Source organism: Camelina sativa, chromosome 17 (genome assembly GCF_030686135.1).
Source record: "Camelina sativa cultivar CO46 ecotype springtype chromosome 17, ASM3068613v1".
NCBI lineage: Eukaryota > Viridiplantae > Streptophyta > Magnoliopsida > Brassicales > Brassicaceae > Camelina > Camelina sativa.
In genome coordinates this window covers 36,938,740-36,962,673 of record NC_141896.1, presented here as the reverse complement: position 1 = coordinate 36,962,673, position 23,934 = coordinate 36,938,740, and the positions used below count along the sequence as shown (strand labels likewise).

Genomic DNA, 23,934 nt, shown 5'->3' with positions numbered 1-23,934 from the left:
TTATGTAATCTTTAAAGTAATTATTCGAGTGTTGAATGAATGAAAAGTTATAGTCATAATTAAATTTCGTCCTTGGAAACAGAAATATAAAAAAAAAAAAAAAATCCTTTGTGTGTAGTCAAAACTTCATGATGTTTTTAATGTGACCTTACCATTTAACTCATTAGGAATATTAAAATGCTCAAAATTATACTACTGTATATAATTTTTTTAAAACATAAATTTTTAAAAAATTAATTTTTAAAAATTTAATTTGAAGTTTTGGAACAAAAAAAATAGAATTTTAATCTCTTAAAGTAATTATTTGAGTGTTGAATTTGAATGTATTAAAAGTTATAGAGTAATATCATGACTTAATTTCGTCATTGGAAAAAGAGAAAAAATAAAATAAAATTCCATTGTGTAGTCAAAAATTCATGATGTTTTTTAAATTTTTGTACTTAAATTCATTTATTGGTTTGTTTGCCAACACATTAAAATCATTTTGAATTTATAAAAAAAATTGAAAACTGAAAAGAAAAGAAAAAAAGAAAAAAAGAAAAAAGCAAAATGAAGAAGAAGACAAGAAAACCTTTAACCTCTGTCTCTCTGTCACTCGACTTCAATGTGTTTACTTTTTCTCTCACTACTACCACAGTCCTTCTTTTTCTAAAGCTCTCTCAATGCTTATCTTCTGATTTTACGAGGAAGAAGAAGAACAACAACAATAAAAGGGTTCTTCTTCTTTTTTTGTTTTTTACTTCTTTCTATTTTTTTAGGGTTTTAGAGTGTGAAGCAGATCCTGAGATTTCTATTTCTTCTGAGGGTTGATGTTGTTTTGTTTGAAGATCTAACTTAGATCTAGTGTGGGTTTTGAAAAAAAATCAAAAAATCAAAACTTTGCTAGTTTCGAAGATGCAGAGACCACCTCCTGAAGATTTCTCCTTGAAGGAGACTAAACCTCATCTCGGTGGAGGCAAAGTCACCGGAGACAAGCTGACGACCACATATGACCTCGTTGAGCAAATGCAGTATCTCTATGCTCGTGTCGTCAAGGCCAAAGATTTACCTGGTAAGGACTTAACTGGTAGTTGTGACCCTTACGTTGAAGTTAAGCTTGGTAACTACAGAGGAACCACTAGGCATTTCGAGAAGAAATCTAACCCTGAGTGGAACCAAGTTTTCGCCTTTTCTAAAGATAGGGTTCAAGCTTCTTACCTTGAAGCTACTGTCAAGGATAAAGATCTAGTTAAAGATGATTTGATTGGTCGTGTTGTGTTTGATTTGAATGAGATTCCTAAGAGGGTGCCTCCTGATAGTCCTTTAGCTCCACAGTGGTATAGGTTAGAAGATGGGAAAGGTCAGAAAGTGAAAGGGGAGCTTATGTTAGCTGTTTGGTTTGGTACTCAAGCTGATGAAGCTTTCCCTGAAGCTTGGCATTCTGATGCTGCAACGGTTAGTGGAACTGATGCTTTGGCTAACATCAGATCTAAGGTTTATCTGTCTCCTAAGCTTTGGTATCTTAGGGTTAATGTGATTGAAGCTCAGGATTTGATACCAAGCGATAAAGGGAGGTATCCTGAAGTGTTTGTGAAAGTGATTATGGGAAATCAGGCACTCAGGACTAGAGTGTCGCAAAGCAGGAGCATTAATCCAATGTGGAATGAAGATTTGATGTTTGTTGTAGCTGAGCCGTTTGAGGAGCCTTTGATTCTAAGTGTTGAAGATAGAGTTGCACCGAATAAAGATGAAGTCTTGGGGAGATGCGCGGTTCCGTTGCAGTATCTGGACAAAAGGTTTGACCATAGACCAGTGAACAGCAGGTGGTTTAACCTCGAGAAGCATGTAATAATGGAAGGAGGAGAGAAGAAAGAGATCAAATTCGCCAGCAAGATTCACATGAGGATATGTCTGGAAGGAGGGTATCATGTACTCGATGAATCTACACACTACAGTAGTGACCTCAGACCAACTGCAAAGCAACTATGGAAGCCTAACATCGGTGTGCTTGAGCTTGGGGTCTTGAATGCGACGGGTTTGATGCCTATGAAAGCTAGAGAGGGTGGTAGGGGTACCACGGATGCGTACTGTGTGGCGAAGTATGGGCAGAAGTGGATCAGAACTCGGACAATCATTGACAGCTTTACCCCAAGATGGAACGAACAATATACCTGGGAAGTCTTCGACCCTTGCACAGTTGTTACGGTTGGTGTGTTCGATAACTGCCATCTACACGGTGGTGACAAAAACAACGGAGGAGGAAAAGATTCAAGAATTGGGAAGGTGAGGATAAGGCTCTCTACTCTCGAGGCTGATCGAGTCTACACACATTCTTATCCTCTTTTGGTGCTACATCCTAATGGAGTCAAGAAAATGGGAGAGATTCACTTAGCTGTGAGGTTTACTTGTTCTTCATTGCTCAACATGATGTACATGTATTCTCTGCCTCTCTTACCGAAGATGCACTACCTCCATCCTCTCACAGTTAGCCAGCTCGATAACTTAAGGCATCAAGCGACTCAGATTGTGTCGACTAGGCTAACACGAGCAGAGCCTCCTTTGAGGAAAGAAGTTGTTGAGTACATGCTTGATGTGGGATCTCACATGTGGAGTATGCGTAGAAGCAAGGCAAATTTCTTCAGGATAATGGGAGTTTTAAGTGGGATCATCGCTGTAGGGAAATGGTTTGAACAGATCTGCGTATGGAAAAATCCGATAACAACGGTTCTAATCCACATTCTGTTCATCATCCTTGTCATCTATCCGGAGCTCATCTTGCCAACCATTTTTCTCTACCTCTTCTTGATTGGAGTATGGTACTATCGTTGGAGGCCAAGACATCCTCCTCACATGGACACACGTCTCTCACACGCTGACTCAGCACACCCTGATGAGCTCGATGAGGAGTTTGACACTTTCCCTACTTCCCGACCATCAGACATCGTCAGGATGAGATATGACAGGCTCAGGAGCATTGCTGGTAGGATTCAGACGGTTGTTGGTGATCTTGCAACTCAAGGAGAGAGACTCCAGTCGTTGTTAAGCTGGCGTGACCCGCGTGCCACTGCTCTCTTCGTCCTGTTCTGTCTGATAGCCGCAGTGATTCTGTATGTGACTCCCTTTCAGTGGGTTGCTTTCATCATTGGCTTGTATGTGCTTAGACACCCGAGGCTCAGGTACAGACTGCCATCAGCTCCACTCAACTTCTTCAGGAGGCTTCCTGCAAGAACTGATTGCATGCTCTGAGTTCCTTAACTCTCTCTTCAGATTTCTCCATTTCAAGAAAAAACAATCATTTGGTTTCGTATTTGTTCCGCATTTTATGATAATCTCTGTTAAGACATGTTTGTTGTTGCCTTGTAAGATAAGTTTATGTTTTGGTTTTTGCATAAAGTAAGGGTTCTAGCTTCACATTGATCAACTTGACAAAACAAATAATTCGAACGAACAGAACCGAATTAATTTTGGTTTAACTGAACCTGTCCTCAAAACCTAAAATACTTAAACCGAATCCAACCAAACCGAATGTTCAAACCAATTAAAAATCATAACCGAGACATTTTATTTTAACAAGGGAAGATTCTAAAAAAAAAAGTTGGGATTTTTCAAGCGATCTTGTTCTTTCTCTCTATCTACAACAATGGAAGCTGCTATCTTTAATTCGTCAGTGTATGTTTCCAATATAGCAAATACGAAGGCTATCTTCAACCCGAATCCACCAGCTCTATCTTTGTCTTCTTGTTGGCTCTGCAATTCGTCAGCCAAGCGAATCACTAAACTGAGGCTCAGGGAGGGGTCGAATCAAGGGCTTCGTCCTCTACATGCTCTGTTTCACAGCGATGAGGCACCAAGTGAAGGCGAAGATCAAAATGGGTTTGGTTTGTTACCGGCGGATATATTCTCTTTGTCTCAGGTAAATGAGGTTATCAAATTGTCTCAGGATTGTGTTTTTTGTCAAGATGTCTGTGGATTTCAGTTAAAGACACTAGCTTTATGGTGTTGTATTGCAAAGCTTTGTCAAGTATTGAGCTTTTTCGATTGCTGCCAAAAACTTGAACTTGTAGACTTGTAGTTGATGAGTGTTTATAAAGATGCATAAGATTGATTTGGTTCTTTGTAATGTGTTTGTGAAGGAGAAGTTTGGAAGCAATGTTAGTGGTGAAATGGATAGTGGTAAAATAATCGATGTGGAGACATCTCTTGCAGTTCCTCATGGTGGAGGAACTCGAGCTGGGCTCTTTAGAACCCCCATTTCTGGTGGTGTTCAAAGTGCAACCTCTGCTCATGGTTTACCTCGACCGGCTTTAGCTGTTAGGAACTTGATGGAACAGGTACAAAAGATCATTACCATTAGTTCCCTTTTATGTTCTCGATTAGGAAAGATTATAAAGTTTCATGTATCTCTTTGGTTTTTGGCGTTACTGTTTATGTTTTGAAGGCCAGGTTTGCTCATCTATGCACAGTGATGTCTAAAATGCACCATCGTAGAGAAGGATACCCATTTGGATCTTTGGTAGATTTTGCACCTGATCCGATGGGGCGTAAGTCTTCTTGTCCTTGACTGTGTCTCTTTGTATGCGTTTGCTTACATGCTTGACAGTGGATTCTATTCTTTGTGTGTTTCAGACCCAATATTTTCATTTTCACCCTTGGCTATTCACACTCGGAATATCTTAGCTGAACCTAGATGCACCCTCGTTGTTCAGGTAAACTTTACCGTTCACGCTATAACTATACAAAATATATTGGTGTTTCTTCCCTTATAATGGTTCTCTGACTGTGGATTTGGTAATTTTCAGATACCCGGATGGAGTTGCTTATCGAATGCAAGAGTAACATTATTCGGCGACGTCTACCCATTGCCAGAAGATCAGCAAGTGGGTATCTTTGATTTAACCACACAGTCTGAGTCATACATGAGATGTTTACCTGCTTAGCACTGTTATTTCTGTTACTGGGTTTCCAGGAATGGGCTCATAAGCAGTATATGGCTAAGCATCACCAAGGACCTTCTCAACAATGGGGAAACTTTCACTATTTTAGAATGCAGAATATAAGGTTTTTGTGTGTTCTTATTCAGTTTTAGCCACTCCATATTGTGATTAAATATCGCAATATAATAACAATCTTGATTTGTTCTCAGTGATATATATTTCATTGGAGGTTTTGGCACTGTCGCGTGGATCAACGTCAATGAGTATGAAGCTCTTCAGCCAGATAAGATAGCTGTTGATGGAGGTGAGAAAAATCTAAAGGTGAGTTTTTCAAAAACCCGTTAAACGATTGAGCCTGCTTAGTGACTCAATAGTGGAGTTTTAATTTCATTCTAAATCATGAAATAGGAACTCAATGCAATCTTCTCAAAGCCAATTAGAGAGCTATTGTCTATTGAAGCCGAGTTAGACGATGCTGCTATCATTTCTGTAGATAGCAAAGGGATCGATATAAGGGTTCGTCAAGGTGCTCAGGTAATAATAATATATGTAACAAATTAAGAACATCTCTCTCTACAATGATTTTACAACAGAAGAGCTCTCTCTCAGTTTGTGTGTGGTGTATTCATTATGTTATTTGTGCAGTTTAACATACAAAGGCTAGCCTTTGAGGTAAGTGATGGTGTTGAGACTTTAGAAGAAGCCAAATCTGCTCTGTGGAAAGTGATAGAGAAGGGCAAGTTGCACAATTTGCAGAAATGACCCAATGGTTTGATGGATTTGCAGAAATGACACAAAGCTTTGATGGAGTGAGCAGTGTGTAAAACAAAAACCTTCATTTGAGTAAATGAAATCTAGACAATTGAATAGATTGTAATAAGATTGAATTATGAGATAATGACAAAAATTGTATCAACATCAGTCATCATTAGGAGAAAATGCAATTATTGAAAATATAGGGCTAGAATCAGTAGCTTTTATAATAATCTGGGGGCGTTACGAGGTTTCTAAAATTTTGAACTTTGTAATCTCAGAGTAAGATGCAATTTATTGGAATTCAGGGCTAGAATAGGAGATTTCAATAGCTGGGGGGTGAATCCAAAGTTTTTTTTTAAGTTTTGTGATTTGTGAAACACTGGAAGATAGATGCAATTATATGATAATATTAGGCTAGAAACAGAAGTTCTTATAAAATATCTGGGCATTCACCATATAATCCTTTTCAGAAAATGTGAAATTTGTAAATATGTGGGTGGTGAAAGATGCAATTTATTGAAATATTGGGGTCAAAAAAGGAGATTTATCATAAATTTACAAATTCAATTTTGGTTGGCTGATTTAGATTCAACTAGAAAAAATTGCCCTCGTCCAATCCTCACTCGACAACTCTGCTCTGCACTATGTGAGCATATATTACCTTTTTCAATTTCATTTTTGGAGGAAAACTTTCCAGCTCACTCTGTCAGTCCACTAAAATCTAAGTGAGCACTATGACCTCAAAGTATCCAAATGTTTTCTTATTGATTCACAATGCTAAGGTCACATCTTTAATACAAGTCATTAGAGCTAAATATTGGGAACTTAAGTAAAGACTAATGTCAATATAGTCCATAATAACTCTTATAAATAATCTTGGGATGTTAGGAGGTTTCTAAAATTTTGAACTTTGTAATCTCGGAGTAAGATGCAATTTATTGGAATGCAGGGCTAGAATAGGAGATTCTTAAAATTGGGGGGAGGGCGGGGGGGGGGGGATGTCTCCAAAGTTTCTGAAAGTTTTGAGATTTGTGAAACACTGGGAGATATATGCAATAATATGATAATAATTGGCTACAAACAGAAGTTGTTATAAAATATCTGGGCGTTCACCAAAAAAGTTTGAAATTTTGTGCGGGCAGTTTTTAATCCAAACAAGGAAAGAAAAAAACAAAAAGGAAGGATTTTTATTTTTGATTTTTTACCGTAAAGAGGAGGAGAGTAAAACAGAGACAGTGACGATATACAAGAATCATCATCATTCCCAATAATTCTCACCAACAAATCAAATCCTTTCTTCCGATTTCAATCTCATGGCGGCGGAATCAGCCAGAAGAAACTCATCTCCGCCGTCTACCTCTCAGTCATGGTCAAGCCCTATAACCAGTTTACACGATGACCATCTCTCAACCATCTTGCTTCTTCTTCCCGTAGATTCAATCCTCTCTTTCTCAATGACCTGCAAGAGATACAAGTCTCTAGCTTGTTCCGACAGTCTCTGGGAAGCTCTCTGTGAACGAGAATGGGGCTCACAGTCTCTGGATGCTTTAAAGTTGTCATCTTTACGAGATGGGTTTTCGTGGATGATGATGTTTCAGCGAGTTTATAAGATGGATTCTGTTTGCTGTCACAAGATCTCTGACCCAGATGATGATGATGTGGAGTCTTCTTCTTTTCCGATCCCTAGAGCTTCTCATTCTCTCAACTTCGTTAATGATCATCTTGTTCTCTTTGGTGGTGGTTGTCAAGGAGGTTAGCTTTTGCTTTCCTTAAGCTACTATAAATCATCATCTTTCTGAATTCTTATCTTGTTCGATGTGATTGAGTTGAGTTTTTCGGTAGCTTTTTGTTTGTTGCTTGATGAGTGTGTTAGGCACACGACAATGATTGTAGTTGGATTATTAGGTAATTGCTTCATTCAACTTGAGATCTTTGTGTATATTGCTTTGTTTTTCTTCTTTTCAGGACGTCATCTTGATGATACATGGACATCATATGTTGATAAGAGCAATCAAAAGATATTGAAATGGAAGAAAGTTGAATCAGGGACTCCAAGTGGAAGATTTGGACACACCTGCATTGTTATAGGCGAGTATCTACTCTTATTTGGTGGAATAAACGACCGTGGAGAGCGGCTCAATGATACATGGATTGGTCAAGTCTTTTGCCATGAGGGACTCTCTTGGAAACTCCTCGATGTTGGACCTTCGCAACGGCCTCGTCCTCCTCCTCGTGGTGCTCATTCCGCTTGTTGTATTGCAGAGACGAAGATGGTTGTACATGGAGGAATCGGGTTGAACGGAGTCAGGCTTGGAGATGCATGGATTCTGGAACTTTCTGAAGATTTCACATCTGGGACATGGCACATGGTGGAGTCTCAACAATCACCGCCACCGCGGTCAGGACATACTTTGACCTGCATTAGAGAAAACCAAGTGGTTCTGTTTGGAGGCAGAGGATTAGGATATGATGTGCTTGATGATGTTTGGATCTTGGACATTCAAGAACTGTGTGAAGAAAAATGGATACAGATCTTCTACGATTTCCGGGATGTCCCTGAATATGCATCATTGCCTCGGGTTGGTCACTCAGCGACTCTTGTATTGGGAGGTCGGATCTTGATTTACGGGGGTGAAGATTCTTATAGGCATAGGAAAGATGATTTCTGGGTGTTGGATGTTAAAACCATTCCTTCTTCAGGTTTGCAACCACAAGGAGTTAGTTTAAACGGATCTTCTGTGTGGAGAAAGCTTGACCGAATCTCATATGGACCAAAAAGTAGGTCTTTTCACCGTGCCTGTGCTGATCTTTCAGGGAGATTTGTATACGTGTTTGGTGGAATGGTTGATGGTCTTCTTCAGCCTGCAGCATCGTCTGGTCTAAGGTTTGACGGAGAGCTTTTCATGGTGGAGCTTGTTCTTGGCTTCTCTGATCTAGACAATCAACAAAGACCTGGAAAATGCATATAATAGCATCATCAGGTGGTTCTTTTTTTTGTAAATTAGCAGGTTGTGTAAAATTGTATTGATAAACCAGAAATGGAATTACATCATTACAAACTCTCTGATTAAAGAGAAACACATAAAGCTGTGTTTTCAAATTGTAACTTTTATATATAGATTCTGATTCAGTTTACAATATACAAATTACTATGACAGGGGATGTAAATATGTAATGTAATGACTTGTTTTTAAATTAGGCTCAAAGAATGCAGAATATTGTGATCTTTAGCACTACAAAATCTTCTATCAATGATAATTTTTGCTTGCCTCATGGATGGAGTATCAGTTTGGTTCTCCACATCTCTGCAATGACCTTCCTCGGGCCAGGATCATCAGGACCCTTGTCTCTTTGTCCTGAAGTGAAGTATAACTGTCCGTTCCAATATCCAACCAGAGTTGTTTTCACACGGTATGGTAACTTCCCAATGACATACCATTTCTGTAGAGAAAGCCATAACCATTAGTGACACACAAATCTTGGACAGTTTTAAGCATAAAGGCTTCACGTATTTTACCAGTGTATTCAAGTTGAACTGGAAGATTTCGCCGACAAGAACCATCTTTTTGGTTTCAGGATGCTTCTCTGTTGTACCTCCAACGATTACAATGGAGTTATTAACCACTTTCCATGCAAATTCAATATGAGAATCCGGTTTTGGCATTGGCGGCATAACTTTCCATTTCATTTCCTCATCTAACATATAGACGTCACTGAATACCACCTGTATCAAAGTAGAAGAACTCATGATATAGAACGTAATTAACAGAATAATAGCTTGATTTGCCTTGTGGAAGGTATTAATCCAATACCTCCATACGGCGTGAGCACTTGAAGATGGGAGATCCGGGTTTAGCCATGAAATCACCTTCTTGACCACCAAGTACAAATAGTCGGTCATCAACTACTACACATGCCCTACAATGGCACATAGAACAGGAGGACTTAAGATTTTATTTCGTCAACTGTTTTACACACAATAACTTGTTAAAAGATCATTGCTATCTTTCACTTCTCCACTCATTTTCCAATGGTTGGCCATCTTTAACCGCAATGCTCCAATGTTCAAGTCCAGGTGTAAATCGATTCTCCTTGCTTCCACCCATCACATGGAGTCTTCCTCTCCAAAGCTGAGTAGCCGGTGCATACCTGAATGTTAAAATTGTCAAATCATTTCTCTCAACATTGTCCATCATCAAAAGAGAAACACATAGCATAATATAATAAGAAACGTGAACAAGTCAACTGGCGTTTCCAAATTTCAGTACCTAGGAACTGGTAACGGAACAAAGTCCTTCCATGTATTTGTATCAGTATCAAGCACAAATGTTTTAGATGTAGGACCTCTGCATTGCGGACCAAACTGACCAGTAACAATATAAATGTATCTCCCATCCGTTACCATCCCTAAATGAGAATGAGCCATCTCTTTAGGCATATCGAATCTTCCTCCCCACGAGTTATCCGTAAAATTGTAGATATCAACATGTGAATGCACAAGATTAATGTTTCCATATCCAGCAAATACATATAAAAGATCCCTAATCTGAATTGCAGCTCCATCTAGACGAGCTACAGGTGAAGCTGCCATCTTCTCCCATTTCAATTCAGGAGCTGGCAAATCTTGAAACGTGTTAGATAGTTTCCTCTCTTTCACACTCTCCTTCTTCTTCTTAGTATCTTTCTCCTAAAAAACATCAAAACAGAGTAAATTCACTACTCACAACCTCAATGCAAGTATAAAGTAAGAATCATATTCCTAAAGCTAGATATTGCTAAATTCAGATGTCGAGATCTTAATTACATCAACAACAGATCACACAAACTCACCTGGCCGGGAACGATTACGGTGGTAAGGGAAGAGGGTAGAGATAATCCGGCGGAGATTGCGACGGAGGAGAATCTATGAGAAGTAGCCCAGAGGAAGTCGGCAATGAGTCCCGTAGCTAGAAGCGCGATGCACGAAACCAACACTACCTTCCCGTACTTGTGCTTCCTCACCATATCTATGTCCTCTCTCTACTAAATTGACATAACCCTTTTTAGAGTTTCACAATTTTCGTATAAATTTGAAACCTTTTTGGTGTTTTCTCAGACGAGCTTGATGAAGGATCTTTGATCTCCGAGATAGTGTTCCTTCCTACCACCGGCAGTGAACGAACATTTATAATTAAACCAATATAAACGAAATTGATTGATAAATCGAACCAAACCAGAAATTAAAATGTCCACACCGAACCAAACTAAACCAATACACAAAACATCATACATAAAGGTTTGTGGTCTAGAGTGATAAGTTCTCCATACACATAATATGCAAAAGAACAAACAAACAAAAACAAAACCATAGCAAGGTTAATTACTACTTTACTAGTGACATTGATGTGTCTGTTTCCATAAGATGCTCTTGAAGAGGTTACAGAGAGAATAGTTTAGACACAAGTAGTTAAATTAAAGCAGAAACTCCATTGTTGGTCTGGTTTCTTCTTGTTTTCCATTTTCTAATCACTGCCAAGCTCTTCTCCATCTTCATGATACGTGTCTCCAGCTTCAGTTGTATCTCCTTTATTGAAAGCCTTCTCTTTCTCAATCTTTCATCAATATCTTCTTCTTTCTCAGCTTCACTGCACAAATTCTCATTGCATCTCTGCTTTTTTCCATCTTCATGGACCAGACATTCTTCTTCCTTGGTTCCATTTACATGAAGCTCATCATCACATATTTGCCTCGTCTCTGGTGGTGACACAACAGTGTTAGTTATACCTCCATTAGAATCAACAAGAGGATCTGAAGAGTTGTTTCCATTAGATGAACTCTGAACCATACTATTCTTAGCGTTACTTCCAGTTTCGTCATTCCTTCTAGATTTGATAATCTGAGCAATGGTAATGTCATCATCTTTTTCATCTTCTTTGTGATCCATAGAACTCCCATCATCCTCACGAGCTCGCTTGCTTCCCTTGTTTCTTAAATGCTCACTTGTTCTCTTCATCAACTCCTCCTTAAACAACTGACTAAGTGGTAATTCCGTTGAAGCTGATGCACCACTACCACCAATCTTATCTTTCTCTATCTCCATTCTCAGATTTTTCGCTAACTTGCGCGACTTAAACCTTTTGACTTTCCTAAGAAAGCTCTCTCCCCACTTCTGAAGCACTTGACCCAAAGGCTGCACATCATCATCATCATCAACATCAATTCTATTACTTGCATTAAAAGTTTCAGTTGATTCTGAAGGACTCAGAAACTGTGAAATAAATTTCAACCACCAATCTTGATATCTTTCAGTAACAGAAGGCGTAGCAAGACAAGAAGGCATGTACAGCTTTACACCATCAAGAGACTTATTGTAATCATCCCATGCCTCCTTTTCTGTGAAACTTCTTCGATCAGTAACTAAGCCAGGAAGATCTTGAGTCATCCCGAACTGCATTGCCACTCGATTCGGATAGTAACCCTCCACAATACCAATCCCAACAAGATGAGAAACTCTCATACATCGAGCAAACGAAACAAACTCATCATCAAGATTGTCATCAACAGTCATCCACGTAGCTTCTTCAGGGTAAAACCGAGGAGGGATCCAATTCTTTAAAGGTTTAGTGTAAGGACGCCACTCGAAATCATCAAGGTTCAATCTCACATTCTCAGATGTTTGAAACGGATAGTACCACCGAGCTATTCTAGGTTCACCTTTTGGTATCTCTCTAGCTTTTGGTCTAGCATCCTTGAATCTCTCCCATGCCCATACTTGAACTAACTTAAACAGTGACTTCAGAGTAACATTTCTAGTGGACTTTTTACTAGCAAAAACTTGAATTTGACCCAAATCACTGTATAGTCTCGCTAGAACAGCAGGAGCAAGAGCAATCCTATCACCTCTAGCTAAACGAACAGCGATAGGGACAACATTTTTCGAAATAGAACGACGAGACATATCCGGGAAAACGAATTGCGAAAGCCACATTACAAGGAAAGCTTCATGCTCCATTTGATCACCTCTACCCAAGAAGTTCGAAATCCATAACCGTCGTCTCACTAACCCATCCTGGCCTCTATTCTCATACCTAGCTTTCTCCAGTTTCTCTACGGACTCTCCCATCTCTGAGCTTCCTCCTAAAGTGGCAAAAACAGGAGAACCCAAAACAGAAAACCCTAAAAGAACAAGTACATCCTCGAGGGTTATCGTTGCTTCACCCCAAGGGAATACGAATGATTTGGTTTCAGGACACCATTTCTCAACAAGAGATAAAATCAAAGACTGGTTTTTAGGGATTTCGTATGCCGATGCCTTGATTGCCTCAAAAATCCCAGCTTTTCTCCAAGTGGGTTCGTGCAAAGCTTCCATTTTTTTAGCCCATGATTTGAAATCACGATCTGCAGACCAAAACCCATTGAACGAAATCCTAGAAAATGACTCCTTTAGGTCTGATGAAGAAACACAGAGACGGTGACGAGGAAGCTCAGCTACAGCACCATCAATGGAGGAGGTTACATAAGGTTTTAGAAAATGGGTTTCAATAAAGTTACCGTCTTTTTGATTTCCTCCGGGACTTGAATCCATCAAGGAGAAGAGAGAAGATGAAAGCAAAGCTTTTTGTGTGTTTTCTTTCGAGACCTTTTTAGAAGATAAATTAAATTGTGTTCTCTTTTTCATTTTTTAACATTTGAAATATGTCAAATCAAAATCTATGTTGCAGATACAGAGAGAGTTGCTGGCGTGGGAATGGAACCGTTTCCTTTATATGGTAACTATAAGTAATTAATGTCGCCATAAATAAACATAATAGAACCTGATTTGACCCCATTGAAGTACTAATCTAACCATGCTTAACCATTCGGTCCGGTTTATTTAAATCTTTTTGGCTTATTCCGTAACTTTGCTTGGTTCAGTTGGACTCTATAATTCAGCTCTGGTTTAGTTCACTTGGTTCAGTGTACACTTCAAAGTTCAAAGTTTCAACCTTTTTGATCCAATTGAAACCAAGTTATATGATACAGTCATGGTAAGTAGCAGATGCAGCCTTTGTCCAAACAAACCAGGAGACTTGGATCGCGATATTGGAAGAAGGTAAAAAAAGAAATTACCAAAAGGGTTCCCTACTTATGTGTTTCAGTTACTGTGTTGATCTTAGCATTCATAAAATCCTGTTTGTATTGTAGATGACATATTATCCTAAAACTGTAGTTGTTCTCTTTAATCTTCTCTTAGTGTTCCAATGTTATTTACGACCTCTTTGCTTCTTTTCTGCAAATCAAAGATGTAACAAACAAACAAACAAAACCGAAATGGAATTAGACTACAAAAAAAAAAAAAAAAGAAGAGTAAACGACTTTTAAAAAGGAGTTTCAGGTTGTTCTCATGGTCGAAATTGCTCACCTTTCACTTGTTGTGCTGCCTATACTAGGCTGGTTTCTTCGTTGTTGGTTTCTACTTGCTCACCTCTATCACTATCGCCTGACCAAAGGAAAACAAGAGAGGAACAAAAGAATGAATAAAGACCAAAACACGCAAAAGAGCTTGAACGTAGAGAGCACAACAACCAACCAACCTTCCATGACTTGAGACAGTAAATGAGCCGGCGAACCGGTAGAAGGACTATGCTGGTGACGGTGAATAGAGAGATTCTCCATGTCAGGCAATTGTACATCAGCTTGCTCGGTTTTCCTTCGCAGCATCTCCCGTGTCTTCCTTGGTCCTGGTAACCAAAAAGAGAATGACGAGTTAGTGAGTTTTTATATGTCAGTAAGAAAGAAACAGCAAATCGGTTTTCTGAAGTCTCTATAACAAACTGAAACTAACCAATGCGACAATTATATAGTTCCCTTGAGTCGTCCAATCCAGAAGGACTTGAAGAAGGTGAACAGTTTCCTCCCTCCAACAGCTGGTGTACTTGTTGCTGCTGCTTCTCCCTGCCATTGTTTCACAGAACTCTAATAAGAAAGTTAACCCAAGAGACGAAAAAACTCGAGGAAAAGTAAAAAGAGGGATCAAGCAATACCTTTTTTCTTTCCCCTTGTATGGTTTAACGGTCACCCATGAGTCACTGATGAGATGAGGGTTTTGTCGAGCCAATATTCTTCCCACGGTTTGATCATTAGCAAAAGTGACAAACCCAAACATCCGTTTCTGCTGATATGGAATGTCTACATCTTCCACTGCTCCAAATTTGCTACATATTAAAAACCCACGAGTCTCAAAACAAACACTAAAAAGAGCCTACCTCATATCGATAACCTGATTTTATCGCAACACATACTGTATGTATTACCTGAAATAATACGAGACGTCTTCAACAGTGAAGGAGCTTTCAGGTGGAAATGTCAAGTAAATCTTTCTAGAGACTGAATCGTTTCTTTCCTGCCTTCTTGGACTATGACAGTAACCACCTTCTACTCCAAGTGTATTCGAAGTTAAAGAAGGAGACAAAGGGTTTCCTCTGACACTGAGTGTACTCGAAGTTAAAGAAGGAGACAAGCGGTTTCCTTTCTCGTATCCTTTTACCCACAGAACTGAGCCACCGATGACATGAGAGTTTTCTTCATTATTCAATATGGTTCTCACGGTTTCAGCATTAGTGAAAGTGACAAACCCAAACGTTCCTTGCTGATCTTTTGGAAGATCCACACATTCCACTTTTCCAAATTCGCTAAACATTCAATAAAAAAAACCATGACTGTCAATTGTCAAAACAATCAATAAACACTTCCTCACATCGTTAACTTGTATTACCTGAAATAAGTTGAGACGTCTTCATTAGTGAAGGAGCTCGTAGGTTGAAATGCCAAGAAAATCGTTTTAGAGACTAGATCTTCTCTTTCATGGCTTCCGGGACTATAACAGTAACCTTGTCCAAATTGTCCTGATCCTTGTCTAAAAGAACAATCACCACAAGCAAAACCAAGCCCCAGAGCTCAAAACTTATTTCTTGATACAGAACAGAATCAACAGAAGAAACCAACACCAAAGTTAATAAAACAGTCCTCGAGCTACACTGCTACTACACTTGTTTCGTAAAGTCTCTGCCTTTCTTCACTATTAAGCAAACATATATCAAGAGAAGAGAAAGCAAACAAAAATCCCAATCTTACCTGTTCGACACTGGAGAACCAAAACCCCCCTTGAACTGACCAGCAATCATTCTTTGTTGCTCACTCGGCGACCTAAGACCACCTTCTCCTCCAAATTGTCCTGATCCTTGTCTAAAAGAAGAACCACCATAAGCAAAACCAAACCCCAGAGCTCAAAACTTCTTTCTTGATACAGAAACAACAGAACAAACCAACACCAAAGTTATAAAAACTGGCCTCAAGCTACAATGCTACTATTGTTCCGTAAAGTCTCTGCCTTTCTTTATTAGTAACCAAACATTGTATCAAGAGAAAGCAAACATAAATCTCATCTTACCTGTTTGACATCGGAGAGCCAAAATCCGCCACGGACTTAGCAGCAATCATGCTTTGTTGCTCACTCGGCGACCTAAGACCACCTTCTACTCCAAATCGTCCTGATCCTTGTCTAAAAGAAGAATCACCATAAGCAAAACCAAGCCCCAGATCTCAAAACTTCTTCTTGATACAGAAACAACAGAAGAAACCAACACCAAAGTTAAAAAATTTGGAGCAATCTTTTGTTTTGTAAAGTCTCAATCTTTCGTTACTAGTAACCAAACATATATCAAGAGAAAGCAAACAAAAATCCCAATCTGACCTGTTCGACATCTGAGAGCCAAAATCCCCGACGGACTGAGCAGCAATCATTCTTTGTTGAGTCGGCGACCCAAAACCGCCTGGTGGAAACTGATACGCATCAGTTGCAAACAAACTCAACTGTTGTCGTTGTTGCGACGAACCGTCATGAAAGGGACTAGAATTGAAGTTAGGGTTATATCTGATTAAGGAAGGATGCAAAGCTGCGTTGTTAGGGTTCCTCGAGAAATCCAAGAACTCATTTCTTGTGGAAGACGGAGGCAATGGCCTGTCATGGAAATAGAAGGGTCTCGCATCACGGTTTAACGAGGAACCTCTCGGAAGAAGACCCAATTCGTATTTAGCTTCTCGACAAAACTCTTCGATGAGAGCGTTAGGGCCAAAAGCCATACGAATCAATCTAAGTTCTGCAATCTCCTGCGACATGAAATAGTCAATGATTTTGGAAGCGTTCTCTGGTTCTAAAGTTTTGATCCTTTCAGTGATCATCGAAATCGTAGCTGGATCCGTGGTATCCATGGTGGCCATGAGAAGATGATTCAGAAGAGGAGAAAAAAATTTGCCTTTTTCTTCAACTCTGAGAATGAATGAATGATTTGAGTTTTTGGTTTCGCGTCTAAGATGTTCGTTACAACTTTCTTATATATGTAATCTAACCATGCTTAACCGATCCAATCAAAAGTAAACCAACGAGAATAACGTTTACATTTGAATGATTTGGTCCGGTTTATTCCATAACTTGGTTCATTTGGACTTTTATGTCAAGAGAGCTCCAAGAAAAGACATGCATTTCATAAAATCATGATAAATGATTTAAGTAACAAATGCAGCATTTTCAACTTGGATTCGATATTAGACGGTGGTAAAAAGAAATTACCAAAAAGAAACTTTCTTGTGAGTTTCAGTTACTGTGTTGATCATATGTTGTAGAGGTTAGTAGTAAAAATCCTATTTGTAGATGACAATATAATCCTAAAAACTGATCTCTTTAACCTTCTCTTCTGTGTTCCATCCATGTTAACCACCTCTTAGCTTTTTCTATATTATAGACACTTTTATCTTCTACTTCCTTCTTTTATCAGTCCTACACCTTTCTGCTATTAACAAACAAAAAAAAAACGAAATGAAGAGTTAGACAGAAGTAATGGTTTAGAAGGTGTTTCGGGTTGCTTCATGGCGGAAATTGCTTACCTTTCTCACTCATAAACTTGTTTCTTTCTGCCTATAGTGAACCTGAAAAAAGCTTGGATCAATGTTGTTGATGACTATTGAGATTAAATGTCTAAACTAGGGGGATCTTGAACATACCCACCCATTGCTATGCTGATTGATCTGAGGAGGCTTTCTGCTCGGTATCATACTCAGTTTTGCAGGTTTCGCCAGACTTTTTTGGGGAACCAAACAAGCTATCAGGAAGAGTATTCTCCAGACTCGTCTCTTGCCTTGAGAAATGATAGATAAACTATATGTAAGAGAACTAAAGTAGAGTACTTCGGTACAAGGAGACTTTAAGACTTGATTCTTATCCCTCACTTACCCTTTGTAGAAATCATTACTGTAACCACGTTCTTCGTTGCTGTCTGCTACTTGCTGAAGATGTTGCTCGCTTCTATCACTATTGCCTGATCAAACGATAAAAAGAGAGGAAAATAATGAATAAAGACCGAGATAAAAAGTAGCTTCAACTTGAACTCAACAACGACAACAACAACAACCACCTTCCATCATTTCTTCGTTGTTGTTTTCTGAGTGGAAGAGAAGACTATGATTAAATCGAGGTGGGATATGAGCACGAGAAAAAGAAGGACTACGCTGGTGATGTTGAATAGATTCATGCTCCATGTCAGGCAATTGCAGATTCAAGAACCTCCTTCTTTGGAGTTCTACTTCTATGGCTTGTTGTAAATCAGCTTCCTCGGATTTTCTTCGCAGCATCTCCTGTGTCTTGTTCGAAAACATCCTTGGTCCTGCAATGAAAAGAGAATGACGAGTTACTGAGTTACTATGTCAGTAAGAACGAACCAACAACACGGGTTTCTGAAGTCTCTTGAACAAATTGACACTAACCTAAGCGACATTCATACAGATCCCTAGAGTCCATTCCTGAAGGACTTGAAGAAGGTGAATAGTTCCCTCTCTCCAACAGCTGGTGTAGTTGCTGCTGCTGCCTCCTGCTATTGTTTCACCAAACTCTAATAAGAAAGCGAACACAACAGACAGAGAAGAACACTAGAAAGAAGAGTAATAAGAGGGATCACGCATTACTTTTGAAGGATTTTTCCTTTCTCCTTGTATGGTTTAACGAGAACGCGTGAGTCACAGATGAAATGAGGATTTCCTCGAGCCAATATGGTTCTCACGGTTTCAGCCTTAGCGAAAGTGACAAACCCGTACATCCGTTGCTGCTGATATGGAATCCTCACATCTTCCACAGGTCCAAAATCGCTACACATTAAAAAAACCATGACTATCAAAACAAACATGACCCCCTAATCCAAATGTACACTACACAGAGCCTTCCTCACATCCATAACCCGATTTGATCACAGCACATATAGATATGATTTACCTGAAATAAGCTGAGACGTCTTCATCAGTGAAGGAGCTTTCAGATGGAAATGTCAAGTAAATCTGTTTAGAGACTGCATCCTCTCTTTCATACCGGCTTGGACTATAAGAGTAACCACCTTCTTCTCCAAATTGTTCTGATCCTTGTCTGCAAGAAACAAACAATCACCATTAGCAAAACCAATCCCCAGGAGCTCAATATATCTTGATACAAAACCAAGACAACAAAGCAACACTTGTTTTGTAAAGTCTCAAGTGTTATGTTACACTGCTAACCAAACATATACAGAGAAGGCAAACAAAAACACCCATGCGACATTTGAGAGCCACGAGCTAAAATGCTGCTACATTTGTTCTGTAAAGTCTAAGTCTTTACTAACCAAACGTATACAGAGAAAGCAAACTTACCTATGCGACAATGGAGAGCCACAAGCCGCCGCCATTAACTGAGCAGCAACCATTCTCTTCTGTTGAGCTAACTTGATCCTCATCATCTTCTCAAGCACGTAATCCATCTCACTCGGCGAACCAAAACCACCAGAGGAACCAAAATCATCAACTAAACCACCTTGTGGAAACCGATGATAACCAGGTCCTCCTCCGAAACCTAATTCCTCTGACTCGAAAGAAGCATCGTTAGCCGAGAAGCTCCTCTTGTGAAAATTGGCAAATGGATCCTCAACAAACGGAAACTGGTTACTCAGTTGTTGCTGCTCATCGCCGGAAGAAGAGGCGAAAAATGATGAACCGTCACGAAAAGGTCTAGAATTGAAGTTACTAGGGCTATCTCGGAGTGTAGTCGAAGTTAACGAAAAAGGCAAAGGGTTACTAGGGTTTCTCGAGAAGTCCAAAAAGCCATTCCTTGGAGAAGACTGAGACAATGAGTGGTGGTGGCCATGGATGTTGATAGGTCTCGACATAGGGTTTAACGAGAAACCGTTGGAGGAAAGACCCAAATCGGATTTAGCTTTTCGACACAAGGCTTGAATGAGAGTGTCAGGACCAAAAGCAATACGAATCAAATCTCTCTGTTCCATGTCTTGCAGTAAGAAATAGCCAATGATTTTGGAAGCGTTCTCTGGTTCTAAAGTTCTGATCTTTGTAAAGATTATCGAAGTTGGGTCGCCGGGATCCATGGCCGGTAAAGTTTTGTTTTTTTTTTTCTCTTTTTCTTTTTTGTGTTTCCCCAGAAGAAGAAGATGGTGAAGAAGACGAAGAGAGAAAAAAAACAAAAGGCAAAAGCTTTTTGCTTCTGAGAATGGTGTGTGTGTGTGAGGGGGTAATTGAGTCTTTTCACTTTTTTTTTTTTTTTTGGGTTTGCGTTAAATCATAAATGTATGTTTTTTTTAGAAATTTGTTATGATTTTGTCTTTGTAAAAAGCAATTTATCAGTTTTTGAACGAAAATAAACGAAAATTGAATTAGGGTACCGAACCTTTTTTAATAGTATTTAAAAGAGGGGTTCTTTTCATTTTGAAGGTTTTTGATTTGATTTATAAGTTTAGGGTTTTGGAAGTTCGTAAAGAGCGGGATTAGAGTGGAAACAAACCTGATTTTTGGGGGTAATTAACAGATTTTAATCACGGGGTAGCCTACTAGACTAGTTTAGTAGGTATCAACACTATTGTTCCCTTTTTCTTGGATAAAGTAGCTTTCTTTCATTGTTATAGTTTTACTTTTTAATTTTTTTTTTGTTTATTAGATTGATTGGTTTGAAGATCTTCTCCATCCAATAAAAAAAGATATTGGGATGATTTTCACCGATGGCAATCTAACAACCGCCATATATGATTATGAACTAAGTTTTCTCAAAAATATATTAGAACAAAACAAACTATATCTTTCTCAAAAAAAAAAAAAAAAAACAAACAAACTATTGGGAAACATGTTCTTCTGACTAGACGAGAGACGACACTAAGTTATAGTCGGTCTTTTAGGTCATACATCTAAGCAAATTTAATTCACTTACACAAATCATTCAGTTCCGGTTAGATCCATTCATTTTGTTTTGAATATTTCGAATAAGAAAATTTTAATTTATTAGAGTACTGTATTTTAGAATTTTGGTTTGAATTCGGTTCTATTCCATCAAGATAGATTAGAACATGAAATAATATGTGACTTTACTTATATCCTCATGTTGATAAAATTAACCTTAACCATCGTAAGGGATAATCAAAATATCTCGTTATCTTAATCTACAAAAGGGATAAACTCTAAAATAAATAAATAAAGTAAACGAAGACATGCTAAATTGCTAATAAATATAACTATAAGTAGTAACAAACCTTCAATCATCCTTTTCTCTTGACTCTCGGTAACTTTCAACGTGTTTAGTTATAAATTTGGTGTAGTAAAATTTAAAAGGATAAAAAGTTTGGGTGCAACAAGTACATAAAGTAATACTAATGTTTTTAGTTTATTTTTATTGTATATATTTTGTTTGATCGAGATTTATTTTGTTAATCACCAATGTTGTATATTTTCGTAAAATTTTACTGTATAGTTTATTTTTTTTAGATAACAAAAAAGAAAATAACCAAATGGTTTTACCAAAATTAAGGTTTTCTTTCTCTATTTGCTAGAAAATTGAGTAGACGAAAATGGTGCGAAGTCTACTATTTTGAGTAGGGGGCTCTTCATTGACAACACCTATCCATAAGATTTTTGTCAGCCAGCTGTTCTTTTTCACGTCACACCAAAACTCGTGCGTGACATTAAATTTATTTCTCACAGTAACTGAGTGTACGGGCTTCAGTTACTCATTTCCAGATCCTAGCCGTCAAACTGTCTTTAGATATTATATTTAACGGTTGAGATTGCTTTACTAGAACACGTGTCTTGCGTTGAAGCTCAATGGTATTTTGTAAAAAAGTATACTACTTACTTACTAGTCTCAAATTCTGATTGAACAAATGTTGATATGAATTTCTTATTTTGGGGAGGGTGGAATAAGAAAGCAATATGTAAACGGATAACACAATGATGATCACCATCAAAGACATGGACCAGTATCTTCTGTAAAGTGTTATACTAATATACCACCATATGATTTGTAGTATCTTAATAATTAAGTGATACAATAATTTGACATCATCCACACAAGAATAAATAATTTGACATCATGAATGTTTTAAAAGGTATGCCATGATTTAATCTCTAATGATTAGTAAGTCGTACAGCAGTGATATGTTATCATTTTTATTGTAACTAATTGTAAAAGCGGTATCAAAAGAGATAGGAGTATAACATAAATTACTTTCAATTTTCTTTTTTTAAATTAATATTTTGTATCGTTATCTCTTATCGTTTTTACGGCTCAAAGATTCACATTGTTTTGTGTTGATGCAAAATTTTTTATATGATGAAAGTTATAATTTCATATTGAAGTGTTAGTTAATCTATATTCTATATGATGAAAATGTGGTGTATTTATGGTTTAATTGAAGACAAATATTTTTATTTTTATTATTGTAAAAAATGCATTAACAAATAAAGTTAAATTATTTAAGAGAGAATAAACCTTACTTTAATTTGTAATAGATGATAATGAAAGACTGGTGGTCACCTCTTAACAATATAAACCACGCCAACGATTAAAGAAGTTTCGAATCTGCTACTGATATATATTTATATTACTAACAAAAATTTAATAGGCTATACAGTTATTTCTTAAGCATATCATGATCGACGTACTTCCGTATAATCAAAAACTTCTTCATTGTTTTTGGCATTCATAGATGTAGATTATTTCTTGATCAAAGAAGAAGAGATAAAACAAGAAAGAGATATATATTTTTTTTTTTGTAAATTTGACTAATCAAATTAATTACCTAAAACCAGGTTGTCGATCCTTTCGATGCTTTCTGATGATATGTTTGACTAAGATAAATAAGATAAAGAAAGAGTTTTTTAACAATTATACCACATTGGAAACTCAATCTTTTCCAATATACCACATTATAAACTCCTTTTTCAATGTGCCACATCTGCCATAACAAAATGATCAATATATCCTCGAGTTTGTTTGATGTTGCAAAGTGTTTATTTGTTTTCTTTTTAATAAGAAACACATCTCTCCCATTATCCTCGATTTGTTTTAGATAGCAAAACAATAGAACCAGTGAGAGCGAACCAGTGAGTGGAAGAAGAAGAGAATCAGTAACCGCCATGTCTCCGTCTGGTTCTTCTCAGCCTAGTTCTTCTCCGTTATCCTCCGCCGCATTTTCGTCTTCATCTCTTTTCAGAGCTCTTCTTACCACTGCCATCGCCGGAGCTCTTTCGCCGGACCAACCAGAACCGCCAGATCGCCTCCCATATATATCTCTTGGCCCTTCCTTTAGTTCTGTCGCTGGTCTTACTTTCACTACCTGATCTGACCATTCGTCGTTGGCATAGTCTTCCGCTTCTCCTTTCAAGACCGATGGACCAATTATACGCACCAGGTTGTCCACTATTAATCTTATCATGGACAAGTTATTTTACAAAGACAATACATTATTTACTCGATAGACAAGTTTTACACTTGTCTATAATGTCCACTTATCCTCTATTAAATTTGTCATGCACTAGATGATTCACAAAAATTCTAGTAAACAACATTTTTATTAACTCGGTGGACCAGTTTTAAACTCGCACAAAATAGAGACTACTAGTCATTTATTTATTTATGTTATAGACAAATAATTTAAGCTAATGGACAAGTTTGTACTCCTCAACTTGTCTACGAGATTTGTCATATTAGCAGGAAGGCAAAAACGTCATTTTATCTCACATTTATGGTAGATCAGAAAAAGAATCTTGATTATGGTACATTTAAAAAGTTTTGTGGGAAATGTGGTATATTAAACAAAATTCCCATAAAGAAATAATCATCAAAAATCCTAATCTAAAACTTTCTTTTTGGACAAATGTTTTATGATAAAACTGTGTGAGTTTCAGAGTTCAGAAAAGCCTGTTTTAAAAAATTAGAAATAAAAGGCTTAGC

General features: G+C 37.9%; 7 protein-coding genes across 21 annotated transcripts; 3 read left to right on the top strand and 4 right to left on the bottom strand.

Annotated features, from left to right (window-relative positions):
- Nucleotides 1-510: 510 nt before the first annotated feature.
- LOC104758468 (FT-interacting protein 4) lies at nt 511-3,372 on the top strand. The gene has a single exon (XM_010481343.2). It carries the CDS (start codon nt 895-897, stop codon nt 3,223-3,225), a length of 2,331 nt encoding a protein of 776 aa, XP_010479645.2. The 5' UTR covers nt 511-894; the 3' UTR covers nt 3,226-3,372.
- Nucleotides 3,373-3,510: 138 nt separating this feature from the next.
- Nucleotides 3,511-5,829, top strand: LOC104758467 (uncharacterized). 2 transcript variants are annotated; one of them, XM_010481340.3, is made up of 9 exons: nt 3,511-3,892; nt 4,113-4,310; nt 4,418-4,520; nt 4,606-4,685; nt 4,779-4,856; nt 4,946-5,037; nt 5,123-5,234; nt 5,322-5,447; nt 5,559-5,829. In XM_010481340.3, exons 1-9 carry the CDS (start codon nt 3,620-3,622, stop codon nt 5,673-5,675), a joined length of 1,179 nt encoding a protein of 392 aa, XP_010479642.1. In that variant the 5' UTR covers nt 3,511-3,619; the 3' UTR covers nt 5,676-5,829. The 2 variants fall into 2 exon arrangements, with proteins under 2 accessions (XP_010479642.1, XP_010479643.1); XM_010481341.3 differs by having other exon boundaries at nt 3,544-3,892; nt 4,119-4,310.
- Nucleotides 5,830-6,739: 910 nt separating this feature from the next.
- Nucleotides 6,740-10,823, bottom strand: LOC104758466 (kelch repeat-containing protein At3g27220). Its single transcript, XM_087495335.1, is given in 6 exon segments — nt 6,740-8,621; nt 8,939-9,110; nt 9,187-9,393; nt 9,482-9,818; nt 9,938-10,356; nt 10,500-10,823. Coding segments are annotated over 5 exon segments (1,308 nt in total). The 5' UTR covers nt 10,674-10,823; the 3' UTR covers nt 6,740-8,621; nt 8,939.
- On the top strand, nt 6,842-8,809 carry LOC104758465 (F-box/kelch-repeat protein At1g51550). The gene is made up of 2 exons (XM_010481336.3): nt 6,842-7,421; nt 7,635-8,809. Exons 1-2 carry the CDS (start codon nt 6,983-6,985, stop codon nt 8,636-8,638), a joined length of 1,443 nt encoding a protein of 480 aa, XP_010479638.2. The 5' UTR covers nt 6,842-6,982; the 3' UTR covers nt 8,639-8,809.
- A 16-nt stretch (nt 10,824-10,839) lies between the features above and the next one.
- Nucleotides 10,840-13,380, bottom strand: LOC104758463 (Aminotransferase-like, plant mobile domain family protein). Its single transcript, XM_010481334.3, has one exon. It carries the CDS (start codon nt 13,324-13,326, stop codon nt 11,116-11,118), a length of 2,211 nt encoding a protein of 736 aa, XP_010479636.2. The 5' UTR covers nt 13,327-13,380; the 3' UTR covers nt 10,840-11,115.
- A 688-nt stretch (nt 13,381-14,068) lies between these two features.
- On the bottom strand, nt 14,069-16,898 carry LOC104759956 (zinc finger CCCH domain-containing protein 55-like). The gene is made up of 8 exons (XM_087496965.1): nt 16,331-16,898; nt 16,078-16,228; nt 15,518-15,543; nt 14,942-15,062; nt 14,672-14,842; nt 14,473-14,582; nt 14,222-14,368; nt 14,069-14,127 (listed from the first exon to the last, which is right to left on the bottom strand). The coding sequence occupies exons 1-8, from the start codon at nt 16,896-16,898 to the stop codon at nt 14,069-14,071; spliced, it is 1,353 nt and encodes a 450-aa protein (XP_087353091.1).
- Nucleotides 16,899-17,211: 313 nt separating this feature from the next.
- On the bottom strand, nt 17,212-20,308 carry LOC104758462 (zinc finger CCCH domain-containing protein 55-like). Of its 14 annotated transcripts, none has more exons than XR_015585745.1 (9): nt 19,356-20,195; nt 18,949-19,095; nt 18,645-18,824; nt 18,447-18,553; nt 18,098-18,346; nt 17,917-18,001; nt 17,688-17,821; nt 17,571-17,612; nt 17,212-17,473 (listed from the first exon to the last, which is right to left on the bottom strand). XR_015585745.1 is itself a non-coding variant. In XM_087493888.1 (9 exons), the coding sequence occupies exons 1-7, from the start codon at nt 20,081-20,083 to the stop codon at nt 17,698-17,700; spliced, it is 1,620 nt and encodes a 539-aa protein (XP_087350014.1). In that variant the 5' UTR covers nt 20,084-20,308; the 3' UTR covers nt 17,212-17,473; nt 17,571-17,601; nt 17,688-17,697. The 14 variants fall into 14 exon arrangements, 10 of the variants coding, with proteins under 10 accessions (XP_087350014.1, XP_087350021.1, XP_087350018.1 ...); XR_015585746.1 differs by having other exon boundaries at nt 17,212-17,476; nt 19,356-20,179; XR_015585748.1 differs by having other exon boundaries at nt 17,212-17,476; nt 18,447-18,550; nt 19,356-20,172.
- Nucleotides 20,309-23,934: the final 3,626 nt, after the last annotated feature.

Bases quoted from the DNA above. Each gene is read 5' to 3' on its own strand.
- LOC104758465 (XM_010481336.3), top strand. From the start codon at position 6,983: ATGGCGGCGGAATCAGCCAGAAGAAACTCATCTCCGCCGTCTACCTCT. The intron at 7,422-7,634 runs GTTAGCTTTTGC...TCTTCTTTTCAG, and splicing joins TGGTGGTGGTTGTCAAGGAG to GACGTCATCTTGATGATACA.
- LOC104758468 (XM_010481343.2), top strand. From the start codon at position 895: ATGCAGAGACCACCTCCTGAAGATTTCTCCTTGAAGGAGACTAAACCT.
- LOC104758463 (XM_010481334.3), bottom strand. From the start codon at position 13,326: ATGAAAAAGAGAACACAATTTAATTTATCTTCTAAAAAGGTCTCGAAA.
- LOC104758462 (XM_087493888.1), bottom strand. From the start codon at position 20,083: ATGGATCCCGGCGACCCAACTTCGATAATCTTTACAAAGATCAGAACT. The intron at 19,096-19,355 runs GTAAGTTTGCTT...TGTTTCTTGCAG, and splicing joins GGCTCTCCATTGTCGCATAG to ACAAGGATCAGAACAATTTG. The intron at 18,002-18,097 runs GTGGTTGTTGTT...TCGTTTGATCAG, and splicing joins CAACGAAGAAATGATGGAAG to GCAATAGTGATAGAAGCGAG.
- LOC104759956 (XM_087496965.1), bottom strand. From the start codon at position 16,898: ATGGATACCACGGATCCAGCTACGATTTCGATGATCACTGAAAGGATC. The intron at 14,369-14,472 runs GTTAGTTTCAGT...TTTGGTTACCAG, and splicing joins ACTATATAATTGTCGCATTG to GACCAAGGAAGACACGGGAG. The intron at 14,128-14,221 runs GTTGGTTGGTTG...TCCTTTGGTCAG, and splicing joins ACTGTCTCAAGTCATGGAAG to GCGATAGTGATAGAGGTGAG.
- LOC104758467 (XM_010481340.3), top strand. From the start codon at position 3,620: ATGGAAGCTGCTATCTTTAATTCGTCAGTGTATGTTTCCAATATAGCA. The intron at 4,521-4,605 runs GTAAGTCTTCTT...TGTGTGTTTCAG, and splicing joins TGCACCTGATCCGATGGGGC to ACCCAATATTTTCATTTTCA. The intron at 5,235-5,321 runs GTGAGTTTTTCA...ATCATGAAATAG, and splicing joins GAGGTGAGAAAAATCTAAAG to GAACTCAATGCAATCTTCTC.